Source organism: Leucoraja erinacea, chromosome 35 (assembly GCF_028641065.1).
Source record: "Leucoraja erinacea ecotype New England chromosome 35, Leri_hhj_1, whole genome shotgun sequence".
NCBI lineage: Eukaryota > Metazoa > Chordata > Chondrichthyes > Rajiformes > Rajidae > Leucoraja > Leucoraja erinaceus.
The window spans coordinates 6801553-6827654 of NC_073411.1; the positions used below are offsets into that span (position 1 = coordinate 6801553).

At 41.1% G+C, this 26102-nt stretch overlaps 1 protein-coding gene across 1 annotated transcript in view; it reads left to right on the top strand.

Annotated features, from left to right (window-relative positions):
• bin3 (bridging integrator 3) overlaps positions 1–26102 on the top strand; it is a 72345-nt gene that overhangs the window by 18416 nt on the left and 27827 nt on the right. The window contains exons 4-5 of the mRNA XM_055662185.1: positions 15814–15955; positions 17501–17635. Coding sequence (XP_055518160.1) covers positions 15814–15955; positions 17501–17635 — 277 coding nt within the window. The remainder of the gene's footprint in view (positions 1–15813; positions 15956–17500; positions 17636–26102) is intronic.

Below are 26102 nucleotides of genomic sequence, written 5' to 3' on the forward strand. Positions count from 1 at the left end.
AAAACCTGGGCAGAACGTATAAACTTCATACAGGCAGCACCCGTAGTCAGGGTCCAGCCCTGGGTCTCTGGCGCTGAAAGGCAACAGCTCTGCTGCTGTGCTACCTTCTTTAGTTCACTTCCATTGTGTTCCCATGCAAGAGTGCTGGCAAGCTGATTTAACACACCCTGCATTTGGCATTACCTAGTTGGTTATAAAGCTCACAGGGATGCCCCAAGGTCATGAAAGGTGTGGTTGAAATTCAAGTTCGTACTTCCTCGGACCACAGAACTCCTTGGATACGTTAATGCATCCACAACAGGCTTAAATCTGTAATCATGGCACAGAACTGATGAGACGGGGGTCCTCATAAGTATTGAAATTATTTTGTCGGCTGACAGTAAATACAATCACATCAGCATAGAAATAGAAAGCTCTGCCCAGTCAAGTGATATGAAAGTTATTTTTCAGTTAATGATTGAATTACCCCCTTAAATAGTGGTAAATATGAATTATTGAATTGCCTTCGCAGAAACACAGCTGCAGGGTGACAATCTGGGAACAAAGTTTGTTTTGAATTTATTTGTTTTTTTGCGGATTTATGTTTATTGCCCATCCCTATATGCTGCGGATATTGTTGAGCTTCATGGGAGTAGCACTTGACCAGGCAGTGTGTTTTCCATTTGACTCACGACCTGCTCCTTGGCGATGATGAAAAGCCTTTTGGGAAGTCAGGAGGTGAGTCATTTGGCATAGGATGGCCAACTGCTCGACAGCTGTTTATAGCCACAGTGTTTGTAACTCATTCAGTTCACGGCCTCAAGAAGCGTCTCGACCCAAAACATCTATCACCTATTCCTTTTCTCCAGAGATGCTGCCTGACCCGCTGAGTTACTCAGCTTTTTGTGTCTCTCTCCAGTGTAAACCAGCATCTGCAGTTCCTTCCTGCTCTTTCCATTGAGTGTCCGTTCAGTGGAGACTCCTGGATATTCACGGTGGGGGAGACACAGCGATATTGCCATTGAGTGTCAGGAGTGGTGCTGAAACTCCCTCTTGCCGGAAAGTGTTGGAGGAATTTAGCAGGTCTGGCAGCATCCGAGCAGGGAATGGTCAGATGGAACTTCGGGCTGAGACCATTCACCAGCTCCTTCGTCTGTGACTGCCATTGATGTTACTTACCTCTTAACAGCCCTCGTCTGAATGTTGTTTAGATCTAGTTACATTTCGGCATAGGCTGCTCCATATACTGAGGAATTGTAAATGAAATTGAATGTTGTGCAATCATCAGTGAATATTCTCACTTTTGATCTTGAGATGTAATGAAGATTATTAATGAAACGGTGAAGATAGTTTTGGCCTGGACCACATCGCAGTAACTCGCACAACGATACTGTAGCACTTGAATGATCAACCTCCAATGACCAAAACCGTGTTCCTTTGTACATAGTGTGACTTCAATTGCTGGAGCTTTTTCCTCCTTGATGCCAATTGATTTCTGTTTTAAGGGCCTGCCTCACTGTACGAGGTAATTCAAGAGTTCTCCCGAGTTTTCCCCTGATTCGAACTCGGAGAATGTCCGTAGCGGGTCCGTAGGAGTTTGTGGATGTCTCGTAGCGGCTCGTACGAGTAAAAATTAACCATTTTTTTTCATCACGGCTATTTTTTTACTCGTGGACATTTTTCACAGTTTTGAAAAAGAGTCACGAGTTACCGGATTTCCCGAGTACCTACCGTTAGCATTATGAGCTGCTGCTATTTTCACTCCACTTCCATTCACATACTGACCTGTCTGTCCTGGGCATCCTTCTTTGTCAGAGTGACGCCTTCCGCAAACCAGAAGAACTCGTGCTCTGCTTGGATCAGCTTGAAGAGCGGGTCTCAACCCGAAATGTCAGCTATTTATGTTCTCAATGATGGCAGAATGGTCTGCTGAGTTACTCTAACACTTTGTGTCCTTTAGGATCTTACCTAGTTCTGGAGCTGAAGTAATAGTACTATAACTGGAAGGTTGTCTGATCTCATTGTGTTTGCTTAATCTCGTGGTTTATGCTGCTTGTTGATATTCACACTATTCAACATTTCAGAAGGCCAGGCATTGCCATTGATACAGTCCTTGGAAAAGATTTTGGTTCAGCAGATTAGTGTATAAAATAGAATCAGTTTGGGTTGAGTTAAAAAGCAGCAGAGGGCAGGAAAGATTTGGTGGAATTGTTTATAGGCTGCTGAATAGTAGTAGAGGGATTTTAATCTACGTACTGAAAATGTGAATTAAATTAACACTGACAAGTTAGAGAATGAATTTCTGCAACAAGTATGGGGCAGATGTCCAGATCAGCATGACAAGGATCTACGAACAGCTTTTAGTTCATACACAAAAGAGGGATTAATAATTTTGTTGCAGAGCGTCATAGTAAAGCAATAAAATTTTGCAAGCGATATTGTTCAAATTGAAAGCAGGTTTGCAATTTAAACAAAAGAAACTATGAAGGTGTGGCTGTGGTTGATTGAGAAACCACATCAACGTCTTAAGATGGAAGACAGGAAATGGGTACAATTTAAAAAAAAACAAATGTTGTAACAAATGTTCACTCATGCCAAGGCACAAAATGCAACAGTTTTACTGATCCAACAATAGATTACCGGGAAATAAAATTTACGGAAAAATCTTAAAAATGTCAGAAATGCCTGGGATTAGGAACATTTTGGATTTATGATGAATGGATGATGAAGTGATTTGTAGTAATGGAGGGTAAATAATGAGATAGTTTAAAGCATCAATAAGAACTTCTAGAGATATAAAAAAATAAGTGTAAAAAATGAGGACACATGTGCGTATGAATCAGATGGAAAACTTGTAATGGGGTATTAGGAAATGGCAGTGGATTGATACATATACTTCCTGTTTATCTTTGTAGAGGAAGACACAAAATGCCCAATAATTCTTTTCTTTGCCATAAATCTAGAATGGTAAATGTGTTGTAATGCATCAAAGATACAATTACTGTTTGCTTTAAAAAAAAAACTAAAATCTTGCTCAGTGGTTTAGGCGGTGGCTACAGTGAGATGAGCAGAGTTTATGTTTCGTATAAGCAGCGTTTCATCAGAACTGGCAATTCGGTGCTTAATACAAGTTATTGGCAAAATCTAGATCAGATTAGAAGCCACAAGTGTTTACCTGGAAACAAAATAACGAGTGGCTTGGTTTGTGACAGCTCATGGCTTATTAAATACACGTTTCCGATACAGTGGGGCAGAGTATACCTCATGTTTAAACAGCTAAAGGTTTGCGACACTCCTATTCTCTCTCTCTCTCTCTCTCTCTCTCTCTCACTCTCTCACTCTCTCTTTAACCAAATAGTCCAGTGTGGCCTTTGTGGTATTTGATCTCCATGTACGTGAGTGTGGGAGGACTGGTCTTGAGTTCAGCCAGCTGGAGCCAGTGAATGGATATTCCTGAGAGAGTCCTCCCACTTACAATTCATGGAGAACATTGCAAGTGTGCCTGGCAGATTAGTCTCTCTCTTAATCCTTAAGTAGGGGTTTGCAAAGCTTTTTCACCGCTGTGGATTAACAATTCTATAATTAGTGTAATGTGGCAGTTTATATATTAAGAGGTGAAGGAAGGTCTGTAATTATTGGACAAGTATTGAATTTGCACCCTTGGAGATAAAGAAACACTTATATTCCCTTGCTTTAGCATTGTTCTGTGTAATATACAGCAGTTGGTGGTCTCAACGCTTCATACTTCAAAAGTGGGTATTACAGAGGAACTCTTCAAATGAAAAAGAGAAGGCAATGTTGGTGTTGATTTCTAGGAAAGTTTATTTCATAAAGCATGGAATATCTTTTATTCGGGCTCTTGTGCCCTTTGAGAAAGCTGCGTACAGCTCAGTTTGTGGTCACATGTGGCTTCTATCCAGGATTACTCTTGCATGGGCTGTAAGCGCAGTTTGGCAGAGACCAGCTTTTGTAAAAAACGGAGACAAATATATTTACTGTCTTCTCCACAGGAGCAATAGGTTTCTATTGCATCCATTGTGCACACACCCTTCCCGTTCTTGGTGGCTCTTTATTGAAAAGAAACACATCAAGCAGGCTAGGGGTTGCATTAACTCTCAAATCTGATTGTAATTGTAGTCTCAATGTTGATATTAAGTTCCATTACAGCTCATGTCCTTGTTGGTATAGACATTATAACACTCTTGTTGTGTGGGGCCGATAAACTTGAAGAAGATGCTGATGCCTATTAACTGTGACAGCTTTCAGTTTAAGACAGGCTGGTGGAACATTCCCTCTGGGCATAATTTATCTTGGAGAGTTAAGGCTCAGTGGGAGTATTTTCACTTATAGTAGATTTTTTTTTTTATATGGAGGGGGTCGTGGTCTTTCTATTGGGCTTTGAGAAGTACCCCAAGTTATCAATTACCTCCCCTCCCAGCATTGTGTCCGATTCCAAACATGAAGTTCAACTTATTTCTGCATTATATCGTTTTTCTATAGTAACCATCTTCAAAGACCAACCTGTGATTTTTAGTTACCCACCATCTAGAAAGTGGTTTACGCTGGCCACAAAAGGAGATAAAATGAAATGGAAATGGGATAAAAACATTTCTGAAAAAACAAATTTAAAATATTGATCTAGTGTGGAATATTTAATCACTTCTCTGCATTCTCCGAATAAATTGAGATGGGTTTATACAGCACATTTTAAGATCTCAGGATATTACATAGTGCTTTACAGCATTTTTGTTGTAATACAGGAAACGTGCGAATAATGGTGAAAAATTGACCAGAAATCTGGTCAATGTATGGTATTAGGTGAGTACATTTTAGCTTGGGAACTGTCCTATGCTCTTTGTTGAATATATTTATCCATCTTGGAAGAGATCCAGGACAAGGGGTTAGCTTAAGGATAAGGGGGAACTGTGAGGAGCACAGAGAGTGGTGAATCCTGGTGCTCTTTGTTGAAGTTGAATGGCTATATTTAGGGAGTTAGATGTGGCCCTTGTGGCCAAGGGGATTGGAGAGAAGGCAGGTACGGGATACTGAGTTGGATGATCAGCCATGATCATCTTCTCCTGCACCTAAGCCAGTTTCTATAGAGTCTTGGTTTAATATCCATATGCTCCTCATGAATGCTGACTGAGTGCAATGTTCTGGAGGTAAACTACAAATATCTGGCTCTGAGGCACCATTACTAACCACTGAGCCAACAACAAACTGTTACATTTCATAGTTTCTACGTCATTCAAATAAATAATTGCCATATAACCATTGTCAGCTGCCCTATTTTTAAACCATCAAATTCAGAATAAATTCACTTCAATCAATTTTGGTTTCGTGGCATTTCAATAGTATCGTTAATAATTTGGATTGGTCTGCTCTGAGATTTCCTCATCATTTCGGCTCCATGTTACCGGGTAATTTTTCATTGTGAGCATGGTCAGACATGAGATCAAAATGTATTCTTAGGTTATTGCCCTTTTAACTACACATTAAACACCCTAAAAGCCATAAGAATCTTTTACAATTTCCAATCTTTACCAATGATAATGTATTCCCAGTTTCCCAGAAAGTCTGTTTTCGAATGCATTATTATTTTGGCCCCATCAAAGAACGTTCATTGAAGTTAATGTTAATGTTAAATTCTCTATAATCTTGAACCTCTGAGCTAATTGACTTTGTATTTGGATAAGGACAATTAAGTCTTTTCCCCTACACAGGCGGCGTATCTGTGTGGAGCAGTGGCCTTTAAATATGCAAATAGTATGACACATGAAAGCATGTCGCTACAAGTGGAATCTGTAGAAATCTAAGTAGTTAGTTGGGCAAGTGAAGGCAAGCGTAGTGTAGCTTGTTGAGTAACACTTTGTTGAAGAGTGCATTCGCAACTAAATTAGGGTGCAATTTTTGGGAGGGTTAGAAGTCAACAGTGCCAAAAAGCCACAGTATCGCCCTCGCCCCATAACATTTGTAGAAAAACAAAGAACTGCAGATGTTGGTTCATACATAAAAGGACACAAAGTGCTGGAGTACCTCCCCCCCCCCCCCCCCCCCCCCCCTCCCACCTATAATCAGTCTGAAGAAGGGTCTCGTCCTGAAACTTCACCTATCCATATTCTCCAGAGCTGCCTGACCTGCTGAGTTACTCCAGCACTTTGTATACAAAACTCTAGGCTGCTGCACACGGATATGGTTCAAAAGAATGCTGTGGTATTAGAGGTGATACCTTTTGAATTAGGTTTTAAACTGGAGCTCTATCATGTTACCAGCATGGATACAAAAGATTCCCTGGCACTAACCCTTGTTGGGGTCAACATTAAACACTCACTCAACATGAATTAAAAACATTAGCTTGGTTATCATTGGTCTTTGTGGGAATTAGTCACGGGCAAACTGGTTGCTGTGCTTCTAGCATTGCAACTCTGACTCTAAATTGGTGCGGAATATTAGATATCCCCATTCGGCCCATCAAGTCTACTCCACCATTCAATCATGGCTGATCTATCTCTCCCTCCTAATCCCATTCTCCTGCCTTCTCCCCATAACCCCAGACACCCGTACTAATCAAGAATCTGTCTTAAAATATGCATTGACTTGGCCTCCACAGCCTTCTGTGGTAGAGAATTGAGTATGAATGCAATTTTGTGGCAGAGTATGAATGCAATTTACTCCTTTAAATGACATCAAGTTAAAGCACCGAGAATTGTAAGTTGCATCACTTTTGTTTTATTGTTTTGTTTTCCCAGAATAAAACAATTTTGTTAAAACATCAAAGTAAATGATACATCGATGTGACTTTTTCCCAAAAGGTGTGCAACATCTCTTAGTCATTAATAGCGTAATTTTGCTATAATATCCTGAAGGGCCTATATACACAGCCTCCACAATGCATGTTTTTGTTAGAGCTTGTTGCTTGCACAAGTAACTGCTTGTGCTGCTCATGACGAAAGGTCATATTAATCCTCTGTAAAGTGGGCTTGCGTGATGAAAGCATTGTTAGATACAAGTATGATATTCATTGAGTCATTTTGCTTTGGCACCAGATGCCACTGAAAATGATGTGAGCCAGTCAATGCAGTTAAAGTCTGCCTTAGTTCACATACAAAGGTTTTTTACTGCGAGATTAGTTGCCAATGCAGCCATTGTTTTGCGGTAGAGTCATACAACATGGAAACAGGCCCTTTGGCCCACCTTACCCACACGGACAAACATGTCCCATCTATACTAGTCCCTTCTGCCTGTGTTTGACCCATATCCCTCTAAACCTATCCTATCCATGTACCTGTCTAAATGTTTCTTAACCGTTGGCAATAGTAATGTTTCTTTGTGATTTGTTATAGTTCTTCTCTGACCATTGGTTTTGTCTATCATACTACAAAGTTAATATTGGCAACACCATATCAATCTTAATGCAGATATTATTTACTGTGCAGGTGACATCTTATTATGATTTATGTCGGCATGAAGTAAGTGCTCAGGTTGTTGGAGGAACAGGTCGAAGATGAGGGATTCTCAAAATCTAGAATACTTATCATCTCCTGCATCTTTCAAAGATGGTTATTAATGACTGATGTATTGCTCCTGGGCAGAAAAGGAAGGGTCTGAGTTGTAAAATATAAACCTTTGTCTAAAGGTCCGTACATGACAAGCTGATTAAAATTACATAGTTTGAGAAAAGAGCATGAAGTGTCTAAATGTGCCCAGGTTTGAGCCTGACGGGATGATCACCACCATCAGAGTCATCAGTGTTTATTCGAAGAGCGCGGCAACTACCATATATTACACATTAACCAAAGCCTCTTTAACAAGCTGTGCAACGATCCTCTTCAAGAACACTGTACTGGCAGCTCTATCTTCTAAGATGAATCTCAGAGACAGGAATATCGATTGATTAGTCATTTTTCAGCTATTCAGATAATTGTCCACAGTACATCAGTACAAATTGTCCAGCCCAATGTTCATCAGTCTGTTCATCAGTTTGAATGCACACTCCAAACATAGAATATTTGGAGTTCCAAACATAGGTTTGGAGCTCCAGCCCGGCTGGAGCCAGCAGATCTTTTCCCAATAGCCTGATTTCCGAGGCTGACTTTGCTGGCCGGTGTCTTGACTTCCTGGCGGCCTAGGCAGACCGTTCTGGTATCGCTGGATTCCTCTCAGAGGCCGTGACGTCTGTTGGTCTGGCAAAATGGATAATCCAGAAAGGCTCTGGAACCAAGGATGCTGGAAAATCAGTGATGGACGTACTAGATACTTGCCTTGACATGCTGTGTATTGCATTCCACTGCTCTATATAATTTACTTCAAAAATGACAAGAAATAATGATTTCAGGTGAAGAAAGATGTTATATACAAAGCAATTTTTATTTGTTATGGAATTGTGGAATCTAGTACCAAGAAATTTCAGCTTGATACTAGCTTTGACTTTTCAATACACTGACCTTGCTACAGTCCATATTTGCCCAAAGTAGCATATATAAAAAGGTCTATTAAATTGTGTTTATATTTACTAATATAGTTAGGTGCAGGTGTATTGGAGCATAGTTATGACACTACTGATTATTAATCCATTAAAATCCAAACTGGAGTAAAAATCCCCAAAAGTCAGGAAGACAATTTCAATTCAATTAACTAATTAAATAAAATTAAAATCATTAATTATGATCATGAAGCTACTGGATTGTCATAAAAGCATCTGGTTCATTGATGTGCTTCAGGGAGAGAGCTGACAGATGTATTTAATGCAATTTCAATGAACCTTTTCTCTAGACTTATAGAGCACAAACAAGCCATCATCTCCATGTCAACCATCTGGTCTCCATCTTAATTAATCCCATTTATGAGCACTTGGCCCCTAACCTTTCCGTACCGTGCCAGTTCTAGTGCTCACCCCAATGCTTTTTGAATGCTGCAAGAATCTGTGCTTCCGCCACCTTCTCGGGCAGTGCATTCCAGTTGTTTACACCCACCCTCGAGGTGAAAACAACTTTGCTCAGCTCCCCTGAACCCTTCAGCTTAATACTTTACCCTCTGGTTTTTGATGTATCTGTGTTATGGGAAATGGTTTCTCATCGTCCACTCTCCCTGTGCTTCTTATTTCGCATTCCACTCCTGGGTTTACCCTTGGCCTCCTCTGCTCCAAAGAAAGCAACCCAGCCTATCCAGCCACATGGGATAGTTTCATCCGAGCAACATCCTGGTAAATCTGCCCTGCATCCTCCATTAGCGTTGCCGCCAAAGCTGTACAGTATTCCAACTGTGGCTGAACAAGTGTATAAAGTTGTACCATGATCTCCATGCCCCTCTGCCCAGGCTAATGAAGTTCAGCATCTTGCAATGCTTTCTTCACCATCTTGTCCACCCATGCTGCCATCTTTGGAGATCTATGGACTTACACTCAGATAGAAAACATAGAAACATAGAAATTAGGTTCCTTAAGGAGTCTTTGGTTTTGGGCCCTTCGAGCCTGCACCTCCCTTTAATATTATCTTGGCAGATCATCCAACCCTGTATCCCGTACCTGCCTTCTCTCCATACTCCCTGATCCCCTTAGCCACAAGGGCCACATCTAACTCCCTCTTAAATATAGCCAATGAACTGGCCTCAGTCTACCCTCTGTGGCAGAGTTTGCACGTTATCACCAACTCTGTGTGACAATGAAAAAAGTTCTTCTCATATTTCGTTTTTAAAGGATTTCCCCTTTATCCTTAAGCTGTGACCCCTTGTCCTGGACTTCCCTAACATCGAAAACAGGCTTTCCTGCATCTGAGCCTGTTCCAACCCTCTTAAGAATTTTGTAAGTTTCTAAATATCCCCTCTCAATCTTCTAAATTCTAGAGAGTATAAACCAAGTCTATCCAGTCTTTATTCATAAGCACAGTCCTGACATCCCAGTATTTGAATCAGTGCTCTGGTGAGACCGATCTAAACACCCAGATCCTTCTGTTCCTAAATACGCTTTGGTTTACTGAGGCAGGGAAAAAAAAAACGAGAACCGTCATCATGTTTTGGTTGTAATCCATCCGGATTCAGTTTTTTTTCTAATTTTATTTCAACTTTTAACTCCACTCCAAGAATTGTGACATAGCTGGCACATAACCTGCGATGCTTATTTTTTGAAGAAAGTAGATCATGTTCAGTCTTTTACATAATGGCCTTAAGTTTGCATGTTAACAAGAACTCTGTAATGACAATGAAAAATACTGTGTATAATATTTACAGTTAAATATTTTAAACCTTGAGTCTAAAGATTTTCCCCGATCATTCATTTCCAGAGATTGTCATTGAAATTCAGGCTTTTTGGGTTCACCTGAAATGTTAACTCTCCTCCTCAGAATTGCTATTATTTTAAATATTTACTTGCAGGTGATAATAATAATAATAATAATAATAATAATGTTTATTTATATAGCACTTTTCAACAAAACCAGTATTTGAACCAAAGTGCTTTACAGAGATTGATTAAATTAATTGAACAGATCAAATGTCAATAAATCCATACAAAACAAAAAAGAGAAAAAGAAAAAAAGACACAGAACAGTACACTATAGAAATCAACATGAAACGTCCCCCCACAGCAGAATTCACTGTGAGGGAAGGCACTAAAAATATCCAGTTCATCATAGTTCATCATCAATAATCACATCATAGTTACTGGATGGATGCTCTGTTGCCTGACTGCAAGGCCAGAGGATTCTTGACGTATCTTTTACTACTATTGGTAAATTCTACTTGGAAGTGTCATGGTTTATAAAGTGTATGATTTATTTATTTTTTAACATCAACACTTTTTCCAAAATGTATTTGAAAATGAAACGCATCATTTACTGTTACTGATTTGTTTTTATTTTGCACATGCACGCACTGGAAATTTTCAGCAAAAGAAACATTTCCAAGTGTTGACTTTTGGTGACTCAAAATGAGTTGACTCAATCCAGCAGTGTCTGGTGTGTTGTCCATTTCAGCTAAAATAGTTGTGTGGTCAGCCACTACTGATTTTCTACGGGAATGTAAAGTGCTGATAAAGCTGCTTGCACTTTATGCCAAAAAAAAATCCGTACCACTGAACAGGTTCTGGTTACGCTGTTTGCTGTTTTCCTAGCAGCATGCAAGGTTAAATTTGAGCGGGAAGTTTTAGCTCTGTTTACCAAGAGCAACATTTCAGATATCAATTGCAAGATACATAATACAGTACGGTATGATGTCTAATTTTTATTGCATTGCAATAGATAAGTGCATTTTTACTTGGAAGATATGGCATATTTTTCATTCTCATAAACCCCCTACTGATGGATCCTGAGTTGCCAAATTAAATAATTCTGCCATGTGCATAATTTAGCCAAATTGTTCTCAGTTGCTCTGATAAAATACATGGCCTTAAATTTATTTTTCCCCTCTTGGAATTTGATACAAAAGTTTACATTGTACTCTTGAAAAAGATGATAGAAATTCTAGGTGTGTGACACAGTGTTATCTCCTCAGCCAACATCAGTAAAACAAACTTATCATTTGGTGTTTGAAGGATCTTGTGCATGAAGTGGGTACTTTGGTTCTAGCATTGCAAAACTTCAGAAGTTCTTTGTGGCATTAAAACATTTAGAGAGATCTTCAGTTTTTGAAATGTGCAAGATGTAAGGTCGTCCTTAGCACAGAGTTGCTTTAAATTCTTCACTAATACATATGGCATTACCTTTTACCCGCATTGCTGTTTTCTTGTTTTTTTTGATGTTATTTTAATATTTGCAATATTTTGCATTTGTAGATTCAATGATACTTTATTGTTGCATGTACCTAGGTACAGTGAAATGCTTTGTTTTGCATGCAGCCTGGTAAAATCAGGTAGCAGACCTCACCTAAGCAGTACAAGTGACAGTCATACAACTCTTACTGAGCTGTCCTATCTATTGCCTACTGCCGCACGTGGCAACAGCCCCTCCCCCCGCCGGGTCTCTCTTTGTATTTGGCGCCCCCACCCCCCCACCTTCACTGGGTCCTTCTTCATTCTCGGCGACCCAGTACCAGGTCCCTGTTCGTTTTGGAGTTACATTTGGTTTGGAGTGAGTAAGAAGGACAGATTTCTCTCACATAAGTGCAATTAGCTTTACTGAAAAAAAATGTATACGCAGTACTGTTTGCATGAGATTGGAATATATTGCAAAGATGATGTTTAAAGCAAGTTGCTTGAAAATCGTGATTACATCCCTTTTCATGAATTCCTGGCATCGTGTGTTTGTTTCAGATTTGGGAATCGGTGGAACTGGATGCAAACCGCTTTTTTCATTTATCCTGGTCTTTGACCAAAGAACGCGCCCAAACGTAATGAATAGAAGCCTTCTTTGAGTGCTGTAAAACTTCTGCAAACATTAATAAAACCTGACTCTTGTAATGATGCAGTCATCTGTCAGTCTTCCAGTGCACAGGACATTGAGATCCAGTGCTGCTCTTCACCCATTTCAAAAGCAGTTTGTTAAATGATCAACATATCAGCCTTGAGATAATTCAGTAGTGGAGTGGGCCCAGCTGACTGAAAAGGCTGTAATTGTGTATTGTTTGAATTTCATCTGGTTGCTTCAAGAGATCTTTTCTTCAACTTCCCTCTCCACTTGATTTCTATCACCCTTGATGTTAATAAATGAAATATTTTGGTAGTTAAAGCCGTTCATTGTTGTTTCATGCTGCCCCAATATTTCAGGCGTATGTTGCATTTTCTCTCCACACTTCTTGGTTTTTTTATTATGTTCTTGTTTTTTTCAAGTCTCGGACTGCCTACAATCTTGGCTGTACAGTTGACGTTTGACCAATCACATGATTCTTCTATTGTGCAGTAGAATGCAAATTCAGTTTTGCTTCTACGTGAAAATGACCTATTGTCATCACCTTGAAAGGAACGTGATTGAATTGAAACCCCCGCAACTTCTTGTAGTTCACTTGGTGCCTTGTTTCCCGTCACTATCTTGCCTTGAATTTGAAGATGAATAGATTTAGCAACATCTTAAACATGTATCCCTGTGTGCTGTGATTTTGTTTGTTGTTCTTTTTTATTTCCTGTTGATTGTAATGCAACAAATCTGTATCTACGTTCTGTGACTGAAAATCTCCTTGACCCCTCTCTATGCAAGTCTGATATGTACTTTCACACCACAAGGTTATTCAGAATTGCACAAAAACGTTTCAACTTCAGTCCTTGTGGTTAAACCTTTCTTCCAATAACGTGCTGCCAGCAATCGAATGAAGCAAATCTAATGAAGGTGCTCCACCTAGGTTCAAAGTCAATACAAATAATGCAGGTCAGTGTTGGTTAAAACCATGACAGCAGTCAAAGCACTCACTCTGAAGTTTGACATGGGAGGTTTCAGAACCATGGCTAGTTTTATTCCTATCGACACAGTTAGCATTGCACAGTCTGTGTTGCATTGAAGTTATGCTCATGCACTGAATCTGTTGAGCATAAACACGGAACTGCAGGTGCTGGTTTACAAAAAAAAAAGGGCATAAAGTGCAGGACTAACTCAGCGGCTCAGGCAATATCGCCGGAGAACATGGATAGATGACATTTCGGGTTGGGACCCTTCAGTTCAGTTTCTTAGCAGAATTATAGGTGAATTGAGCTGGAATAACTCAGCATGTCAGGCAGCATTTCTGGAGAAAAAGGATGGGTGGCGTTTTGGGTCAGGACGTCACCCAAACCTATTTCTTCAGGGATGCTGTCTGACCCACTGAGTTACTCCAGCACTTTGTGTCTATGTTTGGTATAAGCCAGCGTCTTCAGTTCCTTTTGAGGCAGGATTAGGCTGTTTGATTCCTCTGTGTTTCTCTAGTGTTCCTCGTCTGTTGATCGTTCAATTACTTTGAATTACAGCATGTTTCTGTTAATCTGCAAGAGCCCTTCTAATGACTGAATGTTCCAAAGCAGTCTTGTCACAACATCACTGGAAGGGAATCCTGCCTATATTATCGTTTTTGTAGTAATGGTGCTCTGCTCCTGCTAGTGACCTGGGAATGCTGGAGAGAGAAAAACTACTCTACACGTTGCAATTAACATCTGACAAATGATCTGTGGTACGCATATGTTTAGGAAAAATACTTGGACGTATTTAAAATGGCCACTGTGCCCATTTTCATTCTCTCATGTTTGATTTTCATGCATGATGTTGGTGTACATTTAATATCTTAGATTTACAAAATATCTTTACTTATCCTTGGAATGTTGCCAAAGTGCCTCCTATCCAGGGATATGCTTTGAAGGTTGGTCGCAGGCAAATAGGACATTATGTACGTCATTAAATGATGATCCACAAGAAGTGTGCACATGCTTAACATCTAGAACAATCCAGAAAATACTGCAAGGGAGACAAAAATGCTGGAGAAACTCAGCGGGTGAGGCAGCATCTATGGAGCTAAGAAATAGGTGACGTTTCGGGTCGAGAGTTACCATGGGCCTATTGGCTGTTTCTCTGATCAATGCTCGCCTGTCAGTTTAGGTGGATGGCCATGTCTTGGTAGGTTTGCAGTTGTGCCATACTCTTTCCATTTTCGGATGATGGATTGAACAGTGCTCCGTGAGATGTTCAAAGCTTGGGATATTTTGTTATAACCTAACACTGCTTTAAACTTCTCCACAACTTTATCCCTGTCTGGTGTGCTCCTTGGGCTTCATGATGCTGTTTGTTCATAATGTTCTGTTTGTTCAGCTGTATTTAATGTTCTCTACACAAACTCTGGAGAAACTCAGCGGCCTTCACAGAAACAGCGTTTCGGGCCAAAACCCTTCTTCATACTGAGATTAGATTGGGGACAAGAAACACAGGAGGAGTGGAAGGCTGGGGGATGGGAGGAGACAGCAGGGGGGCTGAGGAAGGGGAGGAGACAGCAAGGACTACAAAATTGGGAGAATTAGGTGACTTCTGAAGGTGCTGCAATTGGTTGCACTGGACTCTTTTATTTAGGGGTATCACTGGAGTAAAGGGGTATCTGAATACTTTTGCACAACACACTTTTCAGTTTTTTATTTGTAAAAAAAATTGAAAACCATGTATCATTTTCCTTCCACAATTATGCGCCACTTTGTGTTGGTCTATCACATAAAATCCCAATAAAATACACTTACGTTTGTGGTTGTAACGTGACAAAATGTGGAAAAGTTCAAGGGGTATGAATACTTTTGCAAGCCACTGTATATACAGAAAATACTGGAGACACTCAGGAAGTCAGGCAGCATCTGCGCAGAGAGAAACAGCATTAACATCACGGGCCAAAGACCTTTGGACAGAATTGTTTCACATTTCTGACGAAGGCACTTCAACTTGAGATGTTAACTCTTTCTCTTTCCTGACCTGCTGAGTGTTTCCAATGTTTTCTGTTTTTTGAGTAAGCACATCAACGCAGAGGAAGGGGAAGAACCACCTAAGCCTTTCTGGGTGATGCTTCAGATCATCAATATCTACATAAATACACTGAAAAACTTGATTTATATTTTTGTGAAAGATAACAAAGTCTTCGAGTCACAGAAGTAGGCCACGGCCCTTCGAGCCTGCACCGCCATTCAATATGGTCATGGCTGATCATCCAACTCGGTATCCTGTACATTGTGTTACCTACTCAAAAAATTCAATCAGATTAACAAAGCCCTACTGGTCATCTCTGATTAGTCCTATGTGCCTTTGAAATATAACTTGCAAAATAACTATCGCCCATTTTTGATTGCAATTTACTCAAATTTCAGCCTGTCCTTTGGATTCCGTGCTCCAATTTCTAACTGTAAGGCTTTTGAATTCTATTTAGGTTCATAACTGTGACATTTTACTAGTTTTTCCTCATTTTATTTTTTGCTAGGTTCGGCAATGTTTTCCCAAGTCTCAACATGGCAGTAAAGAGACGAGAACAGACTTTACAAGATTACAAAAGATTACAATCCAAAGTGGAGAAGTATGAAGAGAAGGAGAAATCTGGACCTGTGCTGGTGAAGCTTCACCAGGTAAGTAGGAGCAAGATGATCCTTGATTTATCTTTGGAGACACGACAGATTGCAGATGGCATCTGGAGAACTCGGCAAGTCAAGCAGCATCTGGGATGGTTGACATTTCAGGTTGAGACCTTAGGGTTTCGGCTGAAAACCCATAGCCTTTGCTGTAAACAATGCCACCTATTTTTACTAATGTATCATGGAGTGAATCGAATTGGCTGAAGAATTGCTTCTGTAGTGATGGGGGTCATGGAGAGAAGCCAAAATAGATAGTTCATTGGGCATTTCTGGATGAACTTGGCTACAAATGCATCATCTTTAACTTTAACGCTCATATTCCGAGTCCCAACATCATTTAGGACAAAGATTGTCCAGGAGCCTGCTCCAAGTTTAGTTTAGTTTATTGTCACATGTACCCAGGTAGGGTGAATAGCTTTTTGTTTGTTGCGTGCCATCCATTCAGCAGAATGACTATAAATGATTACAATCAAGCCATCCTCAGTGCACAGACACAGGATAAACTGCTGTTGGAGAAGAGGTTTATAAGAGTGGAGCGATTGTCATGAACAATTTCAGTTCTGTTTCTGGGACCAAGATTCAGAGAGTCACCTGGCTTGTTAGTTGTTTAATTCTCCACCGTTAATCACAACTGGTCCTTTCTGCTCCTTATAAGATGCAGTTGTACAGGGTCTTGGTGAGACCACACCTGGAGTATTGCGTACAGTTTTGGTCTCCCAATCTGAGGAAAGACATTCTTGCCATAGAGGGAGTACAGATAAGGTTCACCAGACTGATTCCTGGGTTGGCAGGACTTTCATATGAAGAAAGACTGAATAGACTCGGCTTGTACTCGCTAGAATTCAGAAGATTGAGGGGGGATCTTATAGAAACTTACAAAATTCTTAAGGGGTTGGACAGGCTAGATGCAAGAAGATTATTCCTGATGTTGGGGAAGTCCAGGACAAGGGGTCACAGTTTAAGGATAAGAGGGAAGTCTTTTAGGACCGAGGTGAGAAAATCATTTTTTGCACAGAGAGTGGTGAATCTGTGGAATTCTCTGCCACAGAAGGAGGCCAGTTCATTGGCTATATTTAAGAGGGAGTTAGATGTGGCCCTTGTGGCTAAAGGGATCAGGGGGTATGGAGAGAAGGCAGGGATGGGATACTGAGTTGGATGATCAGCCATGATCATATCGAATGGCGGTGCAGGCTCGAAGGGCCGAATGGCCTACTCCTGCACCTAATTTCTATGTTTCTATGACTAAGCTTTTTTGATGTCTGTTGTTTAGCACTTGGTTTGCACCTCAGTTTTTTACTTAAATCTCTTTCTGATGTTAGTTTCACAGCAGAGTGAATCTCGCTCCACTGTGTTTTATCAGTGAATTACTGGCAAACTTTAATCTGAACCATCTGAACTTGGCACTTGCAAATGTATTTCTTTGCCCAGTGCTGTTCCAAACCTTCTTTCCTGCTACTTCTCGTTCGCATTCCTCATTACATGCTTCAAAGCAGTGCAGGACACAAACATCACAACTCTCATGCTGTTTGTATTTTGTAGGTAAAGGAGGAGCTAAGGCCAGTTCGAGAAGATTTTGAAGCCAAAAACAAGCAGCTTCTTGATGAGATGCCAAAGTTTTACAACAGTCGCATCGACTACTTTCAACCAAGCTTTGAAGCTCTGATTCGTGCCCAGGTAGGCGATGAGCAGAATCAAGCCCCTGTCCTGAGTTACCCATGAATTCTCCTGAGTTTCCCCCTTGATTCAAACTCGGAGAATGTCCGTAGCAAGTCCATAGGAGTCCATAGATATTTTTGTAGCAGTTCGTAATGCCAGCCGTAGGTGCTCGGGACATCAGGTCAGTCGGGGCGTTTTTTCAGCATGTTGAAAAATGTCCACGTGTAAATAAAATAGCCCCGAGTACCTACGGCTAGCACCTCCGAATTTGAATCAAGAGAAAAACTTGGGAGAATTGGTGAGTAACTCGGGAAAGTGGGACAGAGGCTTTAACGTTTCTTCATTTCCGCACACATCTTATATTTCTGAGGAAGGGTGTCGACCCAAAACGTCGCCTGTTTCCTTCGCTCCATAGATGCTGCTCCACCCGCTGAGTTTCTCCAGCACTTTTGTCTACCTTCTTGTATTTCAACCGTTACCAGTTGCCTTTTATTTCCAGTTATTTGTCCAACACTGCAGCAGAAGAACGGGTTCTTTTGGTAGCTGGTCAGAGTCATTGACAGGTGCTTGTTCTATGGAATGTGTGTTTCCAAGATGGCGGCGCTGCCTTAGCAGCTGCGGCTCGCCTGCAGTCCGTTTGTTTTTTCTTTTTTTGTTTGTTCTTTTGTCCTGTTTTAGTTAATTTTTGGTTTTATTTTTATTTTATTATGTTGTGTATGGGTGTGGGGGGGAGAAACGTGTTTTTGGTCTCTTCCTTCGGGGGGGGGGGGGGATGCGACTTCTCTTGTCGTATCCCCCGTGTCCGTCTTCATCTGATTCGAGGCCTAATGGCGAAGCTGGCGGCCTCGGAGCTGGGGCAGCGTTCCAGCGGCAACATTGGAGCTGTGGCGTTGCAGCGGCAGCGGGCACTGACCGACAACGGAGCTGTGGCGTTCCAGCGGCAGCTGCGACCTGACCTTGGAGGATCGGTGGACGACAGCGTCGGGAGCTCACAGGTCGCCTCGGAGCAGAGGCAGAGCAAGGAGGGAAGAGACAAGGACTTTAAGATTTTTGCCTTCCATCACAGTGAGGAGGTGCCTGGTGAACTCACTGTGGTGGATGGTAAATTTGTGTTTATTGTGTGTTTTTGAAATTTCAACACGAACGAACGAAACAAAACGAACAAAACATTTCGAAGGAAATGACAATAAAGGCTACTGTACTTTTTACTTTACTTCAGAAGGTTAGAGTGATTAGCATTAATGTTCAGTTTGCTGCATTTCACACGTTTTTGAAACTTGTGGATTTTTCTTCAAGTCTGGAGGACAAACATTTCCTCAGAATGTAACATTGATTGAGAAAATGATTCTGAAATCTTTGTCCTTTATATGGACACCTTATTTCCTCTGCCTCTAATTGTAATTTAGATTTATAGAACCTTATAACCTTATAACAAGAGCTGGCACACATGTGGAGCACACATGCCCGAAACTCAATTGAATGGCCCAGGTAACTCAATAATGGCTTCCAGACAGAAGACACAAATTGCTGGAGTAACTCAGCGGACCAGGCTGCATCTTTGGAGAACATGGATGGGCGATGTTCCCCGACCTGAAACGTCACCTTTCCATTGTCTATGGAGATACTGCCCGAACCGCTGAGTTAGTCCAGCACTTTGTTCATATCTGCAGTTCCTTGTTTCTACAATGGTTTCCAGGCACACAGGTTTGTCTCTGTACATTTAGAGATAAATTTGATGGGGATTAATTTTTCAAGTATTGATTGAACCCTGTTTTAGTGCCTGCTGTATAAAGTCGCAGGCAACTGCGAGGCAAAAACACAATGGTAGGCATTATAGCGGGCTGCTCTATTACTCCTGTCTGGCATCACTGTGCCAATGCCCCTCCTATATAATAAGGGCAGCAATGGCGAATAGTGCTGCTGTTGTTATTCAAGGTTTCAGAGCAGTTGTGATGTCCCAGCTTTGGTTGCACCTGATATGTGCTTCTATGCACAGAAGGGACTTATGGTTTGTGTGGAGACCAAGGCTATGAGGATCACAGATCCTTTTTAATCATCCCCTTCAGAGCAGGAGCACACTGAGTAATGCAGGTTAAAGTTATTGTAAACATATCAAGCTAATTGTGCACTCACTGACTTCCTCTTTTAAACATCCTCTTTTGTGTGATCTGCACCACTTGGAACATTGCCCAAGAAATCATTGTTGTGGGCATTACATATAATTACAACCAAGTGACTGGCTATCAACCCCAGCAATCATTGTTGGTGTTTTTTTTCTTCTTGGGCTGTCCTTGGAAATCAAGGATGACATGCTTCTAACAAGGTGTTGTGGGTTCTGAGGTGGTTATTGTGGAGCTCACAGCCTTGGCAACGGAAGAGGCAAAAGGCACGACAGGGCAGGTGGTTGGCTAGTTTGGGAGATGGTGTGTTTCTTCCACCTTTTACCCTCCACTGTTGTGTTCTTCCTGTGCATGGATAATGACATCCTGCAAACTCCTGCCAGGGACTCACAGCGGAGTGGAGTCATTACATTTTTTTTCAAGAAGGTATGGAGAAGAAAGGCCAAAAGCTTGAAAGCATGCACCGCCAAATTCAGGAACACCTTCATCCCCTCCATTATTAGGCATCTGAACAGTCCTTCAATAAGCTGGGATACTATTTAATTCATCTCTTGCTATTGAGGATATGGAACTGATATAACTATAGTCTGCACTCGGTATCTTTCCCTTTGCTCTATCAATTGTACTTGAGTTTGAGCTGATTGAGGCTTTCCCATTGATTCCTGGGAATGTTAGTCTCCCTCGTGATAATACTTTGCTTTTACTTTTCCTATACACTTTCTAACCAAACTCTAACTGAAAGCCTCATAGATCCCCTGATTTCTCCTCCTCCCAGTATTTTTTGCGACATCTTGTTCCATGAGGGCGTGTTGCCTCGCAGTTAAAAATTCCACTGTTTCAACCTGGTGTGTTCTGTGATTTAGCTGCAATTTGTAATCACTTTCACATGGTTTCTGAAGAGGTTGGGATTTTCCAAAAATTGCAGTCGCCTTTTGACAAAAGCTGCAAAAATGTCAAATTTATCTCACTCCTCTCTTGAATTTCCATGTTGGTCATTTAATGTTGGTATTCCAAGTATAATCTCTATCAAAGGTACCCAAGCATTTTTGTAAATGTACACTCCCCTCCCAGATTTTCCAGCTGCCCACACATCCCTGACAGCATATTGTTTTTATAGAACACAGAATAGTACCTATCCCTTCTCTGCATGTTCATGTGTCTTGAATTGTGGATTGAATTGAAAGATATAGGGTGGAAACAGGCCACCAAGTCCAATGCGACAATTGATCCCCCGTCCACACTTATTCTATGTTATCCTACTCTCCCTTCCACTCCCTACTTACTAGGGGCAATTAACCTGCCGGCCTGCATGTCTTTGGGTTGTGGGAGAAAGTCAGAGCACCCGAAGGAAACCCACGTGGGAGAACGTGAAAACTCCACACAGTTAGCACCCGAGGTCATGATTGAACCTGGATCTCGGGTGCTGTGATGGAGCAGTCTCTACCCAACTGCATCACCTTGCCACCCCTTCCACATGTGTTGCACTCATCACTGCTGTATCGGTTTCCACCAAGCCCCAGGTGGTGCGTTTCAGACACTTCCCACATTGTTTTTTTCTTAATTGCCTCGCACATCTCCTTTAGCATTTCCCCCTCTTGCCTTATAGCTATGCCCTTAGTATTTAACATTACCATCATGGGGGGGAAAAATAGTGAAATGTAGGATGAAAATAGACAGTAAATAGCGGCAATCTTATGAACATGATATACAGAAGGATCTTGGGGTGGAGCGTGTAGGAAGGAACTGCAGATGCTGGTTTATACCGAAGATAGACACAATGCTGGAGTGACTTAGCAGGACAGGCAGCATCTCTGGAGAGAAGCAATGGGTGATGTTTTGGGTCGTCTGGGATGACCGGGAACGTCACCCATTCCTTCTCTGCAAAGGTGCTGCCTGTCCCGCCAAGAGAGAGTGGTGAGCCTGTGGAATTCCCTGCCCCAGAGGGTGGTGGAGGCGGGTTCGCTGGATGCTTTCAAGAGAGCTAGATAGGGCTCTTAAAAATAGTGGAGTCAAGGGATATGGGGAGAAGGCAGGAACGGGGTACTGATTGGGGATGATCAGCCATGATCACATCGAATGGCGGTGCAGGCTCGAAGGGCCGAATGGCCTACTCCTGCACCTATTGTCTATGGTTACTACAGCATTTGTCGATCTTGGGGTACAACTCCAATTGTATGTGGGGAGAAACATTTTCTACCTTATCCATGCCTCTCATATTTTTATGTACTCCTTTAGGTCTCTGACTACCGATATTCCAGCGAAAACATTCCCAAGTTTATCCACCCTCTCCTTAGAGTTAGCACTCTCTACACCATGCAACATCCTCATGAATCTTTTTTTGCACACTCTCCAAAGCCTCGGTATCCTTTCTGTGATGCGGTGACTAAAACTACATGCGATACTCCAAATGTTTTATACAGCTGTAACATGACTTCCTGACCTTTACACTCAATGCCCCGAGCAATGAAGGCAAGCGTGCCATACACCACTTTCATCACCTTTTACACTTGTGTTGCTGCTTTCAATGAGCAATGGACTTATACCCCAAAATCTCTCTGTACATCATTGCTCCCAAGGCTCCCGTCATTGACTGTATATTTTCCTCTTGCATTTGACCTCCTTAAGTGCAACACCTCACACTTGTTTAGATTAAATTCCATCGGCCATTTCTCCGCCCATATTTACAATTGACCTATAATCTTGCTGTATTCTTTGACATCCTCTGCACTCTCTGCAACTCCACCAAATGTATGTCATCTGTAAACTTGCTAATCTGCCCATTTACATTTTTGTCCAAATCAATGACATACACCACAGCCAACAGAGGTCCCGATGGTAATCCTTGTGGAACACCACTGGTAACGGAACTTCAGTCAGATTAAAAACATCACCACCCACTAAATCCTCTGTGCCAGACCAATTTTGATAATTCACAACTGGGTGATGTGAGGAGGGTGCAGAGGTTTCGGGGGTTGTAGATAGGCCAGGTAAATAGACAAGGACGTGAGTGTGATTATTCTACAAGGATAGGTGACTCCGACAAATCTTCTTCCTTTAGAGTTATCTCTATACTTGGATGCGCTGAAATTTCTTCACCCTTGAGAGAAGCAGATATTTAGAATTATTTATGCATGAAAGCTTTGGAGACTCGGTCTGAATATATTCAAGACAGACGTCAATATACTTTTACATATTAAGAGATTTAATGGTCAATGCAGGAAAGTGTTAATGAGATAAATGATTAATTTATAGAATGGCAGAGCAGGCAAGAGGGAGACATGGATTACCACTGGTTCTGTGTCTTATGTTCGTGTGTCTTGTGGACATTGGGGACTAGACTCGAATACTTTGTCATCGCTATGTCGCAGTACTATTTACAGACAAGTTTTCTTTGCTTATGTTGATTTACACAATCAAAATTGTGCAGAATGATCTGTGGTTGTAGCATCTGGCAAATTATTTGATTAACAGGAAGGATCGTGGACAAATTTGTCTAGTCATTGACGATTAAATAAAATTATTTGCTTTGTTTTCTACTGGTAGTGTGTGGATCTGTAGGTGAAACGCAAACACCTTTTGGGGTTCTTTCTAGACTACATATGGGACCTACGAAATTTGATTTGCATCATGGACTTCAGACATTATAGGACATGGAACAGTCCAGCACAAGAAAAGGCTCTTCGGCTCACCATATCTGTGCCGAAGATGATGCCAATGACCTCTCTTAACTACCTGCGTATAATCCATATCCCTCCATGCCCTGCATATTCACATGCCTATCCAAATGTATTGGTCATTTTTAGTGTGTGATCAGTATTCTCATAACTGTCTTCAATCTTCCATAATTAGATGGACAAACCAACAAATATTTTAGGGGGGGGGGGGGGCATTGCCAGGAAGAATTGTACGTTCAAAATCAAACAGGTTTCTAATTACTCCAAAATGTTGCATGTCACCGAAGAAAAAGATCTGCCAGATATTTTGTAAAACAAATGTATTTTTATCCTACCAGGTTTTCTCACATCAATCCGATAATATTAGAGTAGAATATTTCAGATCTTTAATTGGCCCAATTTTCACCTGTTTTGAAGAAAAATGGCAGTCACTTTGTTTGTTGTTGATTTGTGTGCTGGTGATTCATGGTCTGAAATTAAACTGTGGCTGTCAAGACCCTCATTTTGCAACCAGCTGAGGCAAGATCAGCATCTGTGGTGCAGGACGGAGCCTTGTAAAGTGTGCTACCTTTTCTGATGTGTAGTGGCATGATGTCGTACAGTATTCCTTCCAGTTGCCCAGCCAAGAGCTGGCAAACTCTTCCCAATGAAGGGTCAGCCAGGTTTCAAACCTTTGATGGTCAAGGATGGAAGGTCAGCACTCTGCCTTGGGAGCTCCTGAAACGACTCGTTTGATCTTAACGCTTCCTCAGAAGAGACATGGATTTAAAGATTTACAGGCGAACAAAGAGAAACGGCTAAATAACAAAACATCTTGCAATGATGGAACTCAGACACTGCCTTAAAATGTTGATTATTTTAAACCATATTCTTGTTTTGTATTTTTGCAAAAGTATCTGGCAGTGATCCAGTCTGCGATGTTTTGATCTTGAACAAATGTCAAACAAGGAGAAAACAGGCAATTTTCTAGCATCCTTCACAATATTAGATCATCCCGCAACACAAGCAAAGGATGACTTCATTGGTGAATTATTTTCATGTGAAACTTTTAGGTATATATATCAGTCAAAGTGCACACAATCACAATGTGATTATGGGCAGATAATGTCAGTAAAGTCCCGTGTGCACTGTATCATTCCTGTTTTTTGTTCAGAGGTTGGTCCCACTTTGGTTGGGAAATTTGGGTTACTTTGAAAGGTTATTTCCTACCTGCGTGGAAGTATTTTTCTTTGGCAAATGGGAGGAAATTATTGACATTTGTAAAAGGCAACTTTTGGCAAGGTAAAACCATCATATTAACCACACTTCTTTGGAGCCAGACTGTGGGGGGTTGGTTTAAGAAAGAACTGCAGATGCTGGAAAATCGAAGGTAGACAAAAATGCTGGAGAAACTCAGCGGGTGTTTACATTGTTAGTGAAAATTAGTTTTCAACCAAAGATATATGCCTGAAAACAAAAAATTGTTTAGGACTACGGGACAAGAGGCTAATTGTTAGCCCTTCCCAAGAAATATGCTGTTATGAAGACCTCCCTGTGCCGTATGTTTTTGTGAAATCATCACTTGAATTGTATATCCTCAGATGAGCTGGTATCACTCTTTTTAGAGTTTCTGACTACACACATCCTTGATGTCTCTGGCAAACGAATCTTACAGTACAATGGAGGCTTATTCAGTCCACCTTGGTTGTGCAGCCTCTTGCAAGGAGCTGTCTAACAGGTTCCATTCCCCTGTTCTTTCCTCACCCTTCAGTTGTGTATCCATTTCCCTTTCAAGCAACATATTCCACACCATCATAATTGCCACCATAAAATAATTTCTGCTCTTTGCAATTTTCCTTCGATCAATGTTCTCTGATTACTGACCCATCTGACAATGAAACGTTATTTATTAATAATTCCACCAAATCTTCTCACCATGTTAAAAACTGTTAGGAATTATCTGATCATCATCATCATTCTAAGCAGAGCAATTACAGTTTCTCTGGTCTCTCCTTGGACTTGAACTTCTCTACACTGCACCCTCTCCATAGCTTTGACGTCCTTCAAAGTCTCAAAAGAGACATAATGCTCCATCAAGGGCTTAATAAGTAGGTTTGAAAGATTTAGCATAAATTATTTCTTCCATACTTAATATCTTAAATTATACAGCCCCTTATTCTACTTTTTTTTTGGGATATGCATGTCTTGCTTATCTTTTCACTTTCAAAGACGTCTGTGTATAAACAACCAAGTCTCTGTTCCTTTGTCCCATTCAGTGTTGGATCAATGGGTCAAAATTATTCTCCTTATTCTTTCTTGCAATTCTCTGCATTAGGTTTTATCTGCCACACGTACACATTCTGTCTCTCCTTCTCACTGTTATTTCACTTATATCATTTACAACTTTGGAAGGCTCATATATGTGTATTTGTTATCCTATCGTATGTATATAAACTAGGCACTTTTCAACCTGCTCCAAATGTAGCTGCAAACATTATGAGCTTTGGTTTGATTGCTTATTCAGTGCTTGACTGAAGGGACATGGCACCACATTATTGAAATGAAACTTGGAAGGCTGCTGGGTATGCTAAAGATGTGGTGAATTATCTTTGTGTGGGATCTGTACTACAAAGTTAAACCTTTTGAGGTTTTTGTTTTGCAGCAACTTCCACATTCACGGCCTGGCTACATTTTTCAAGTGACTCAATGCTT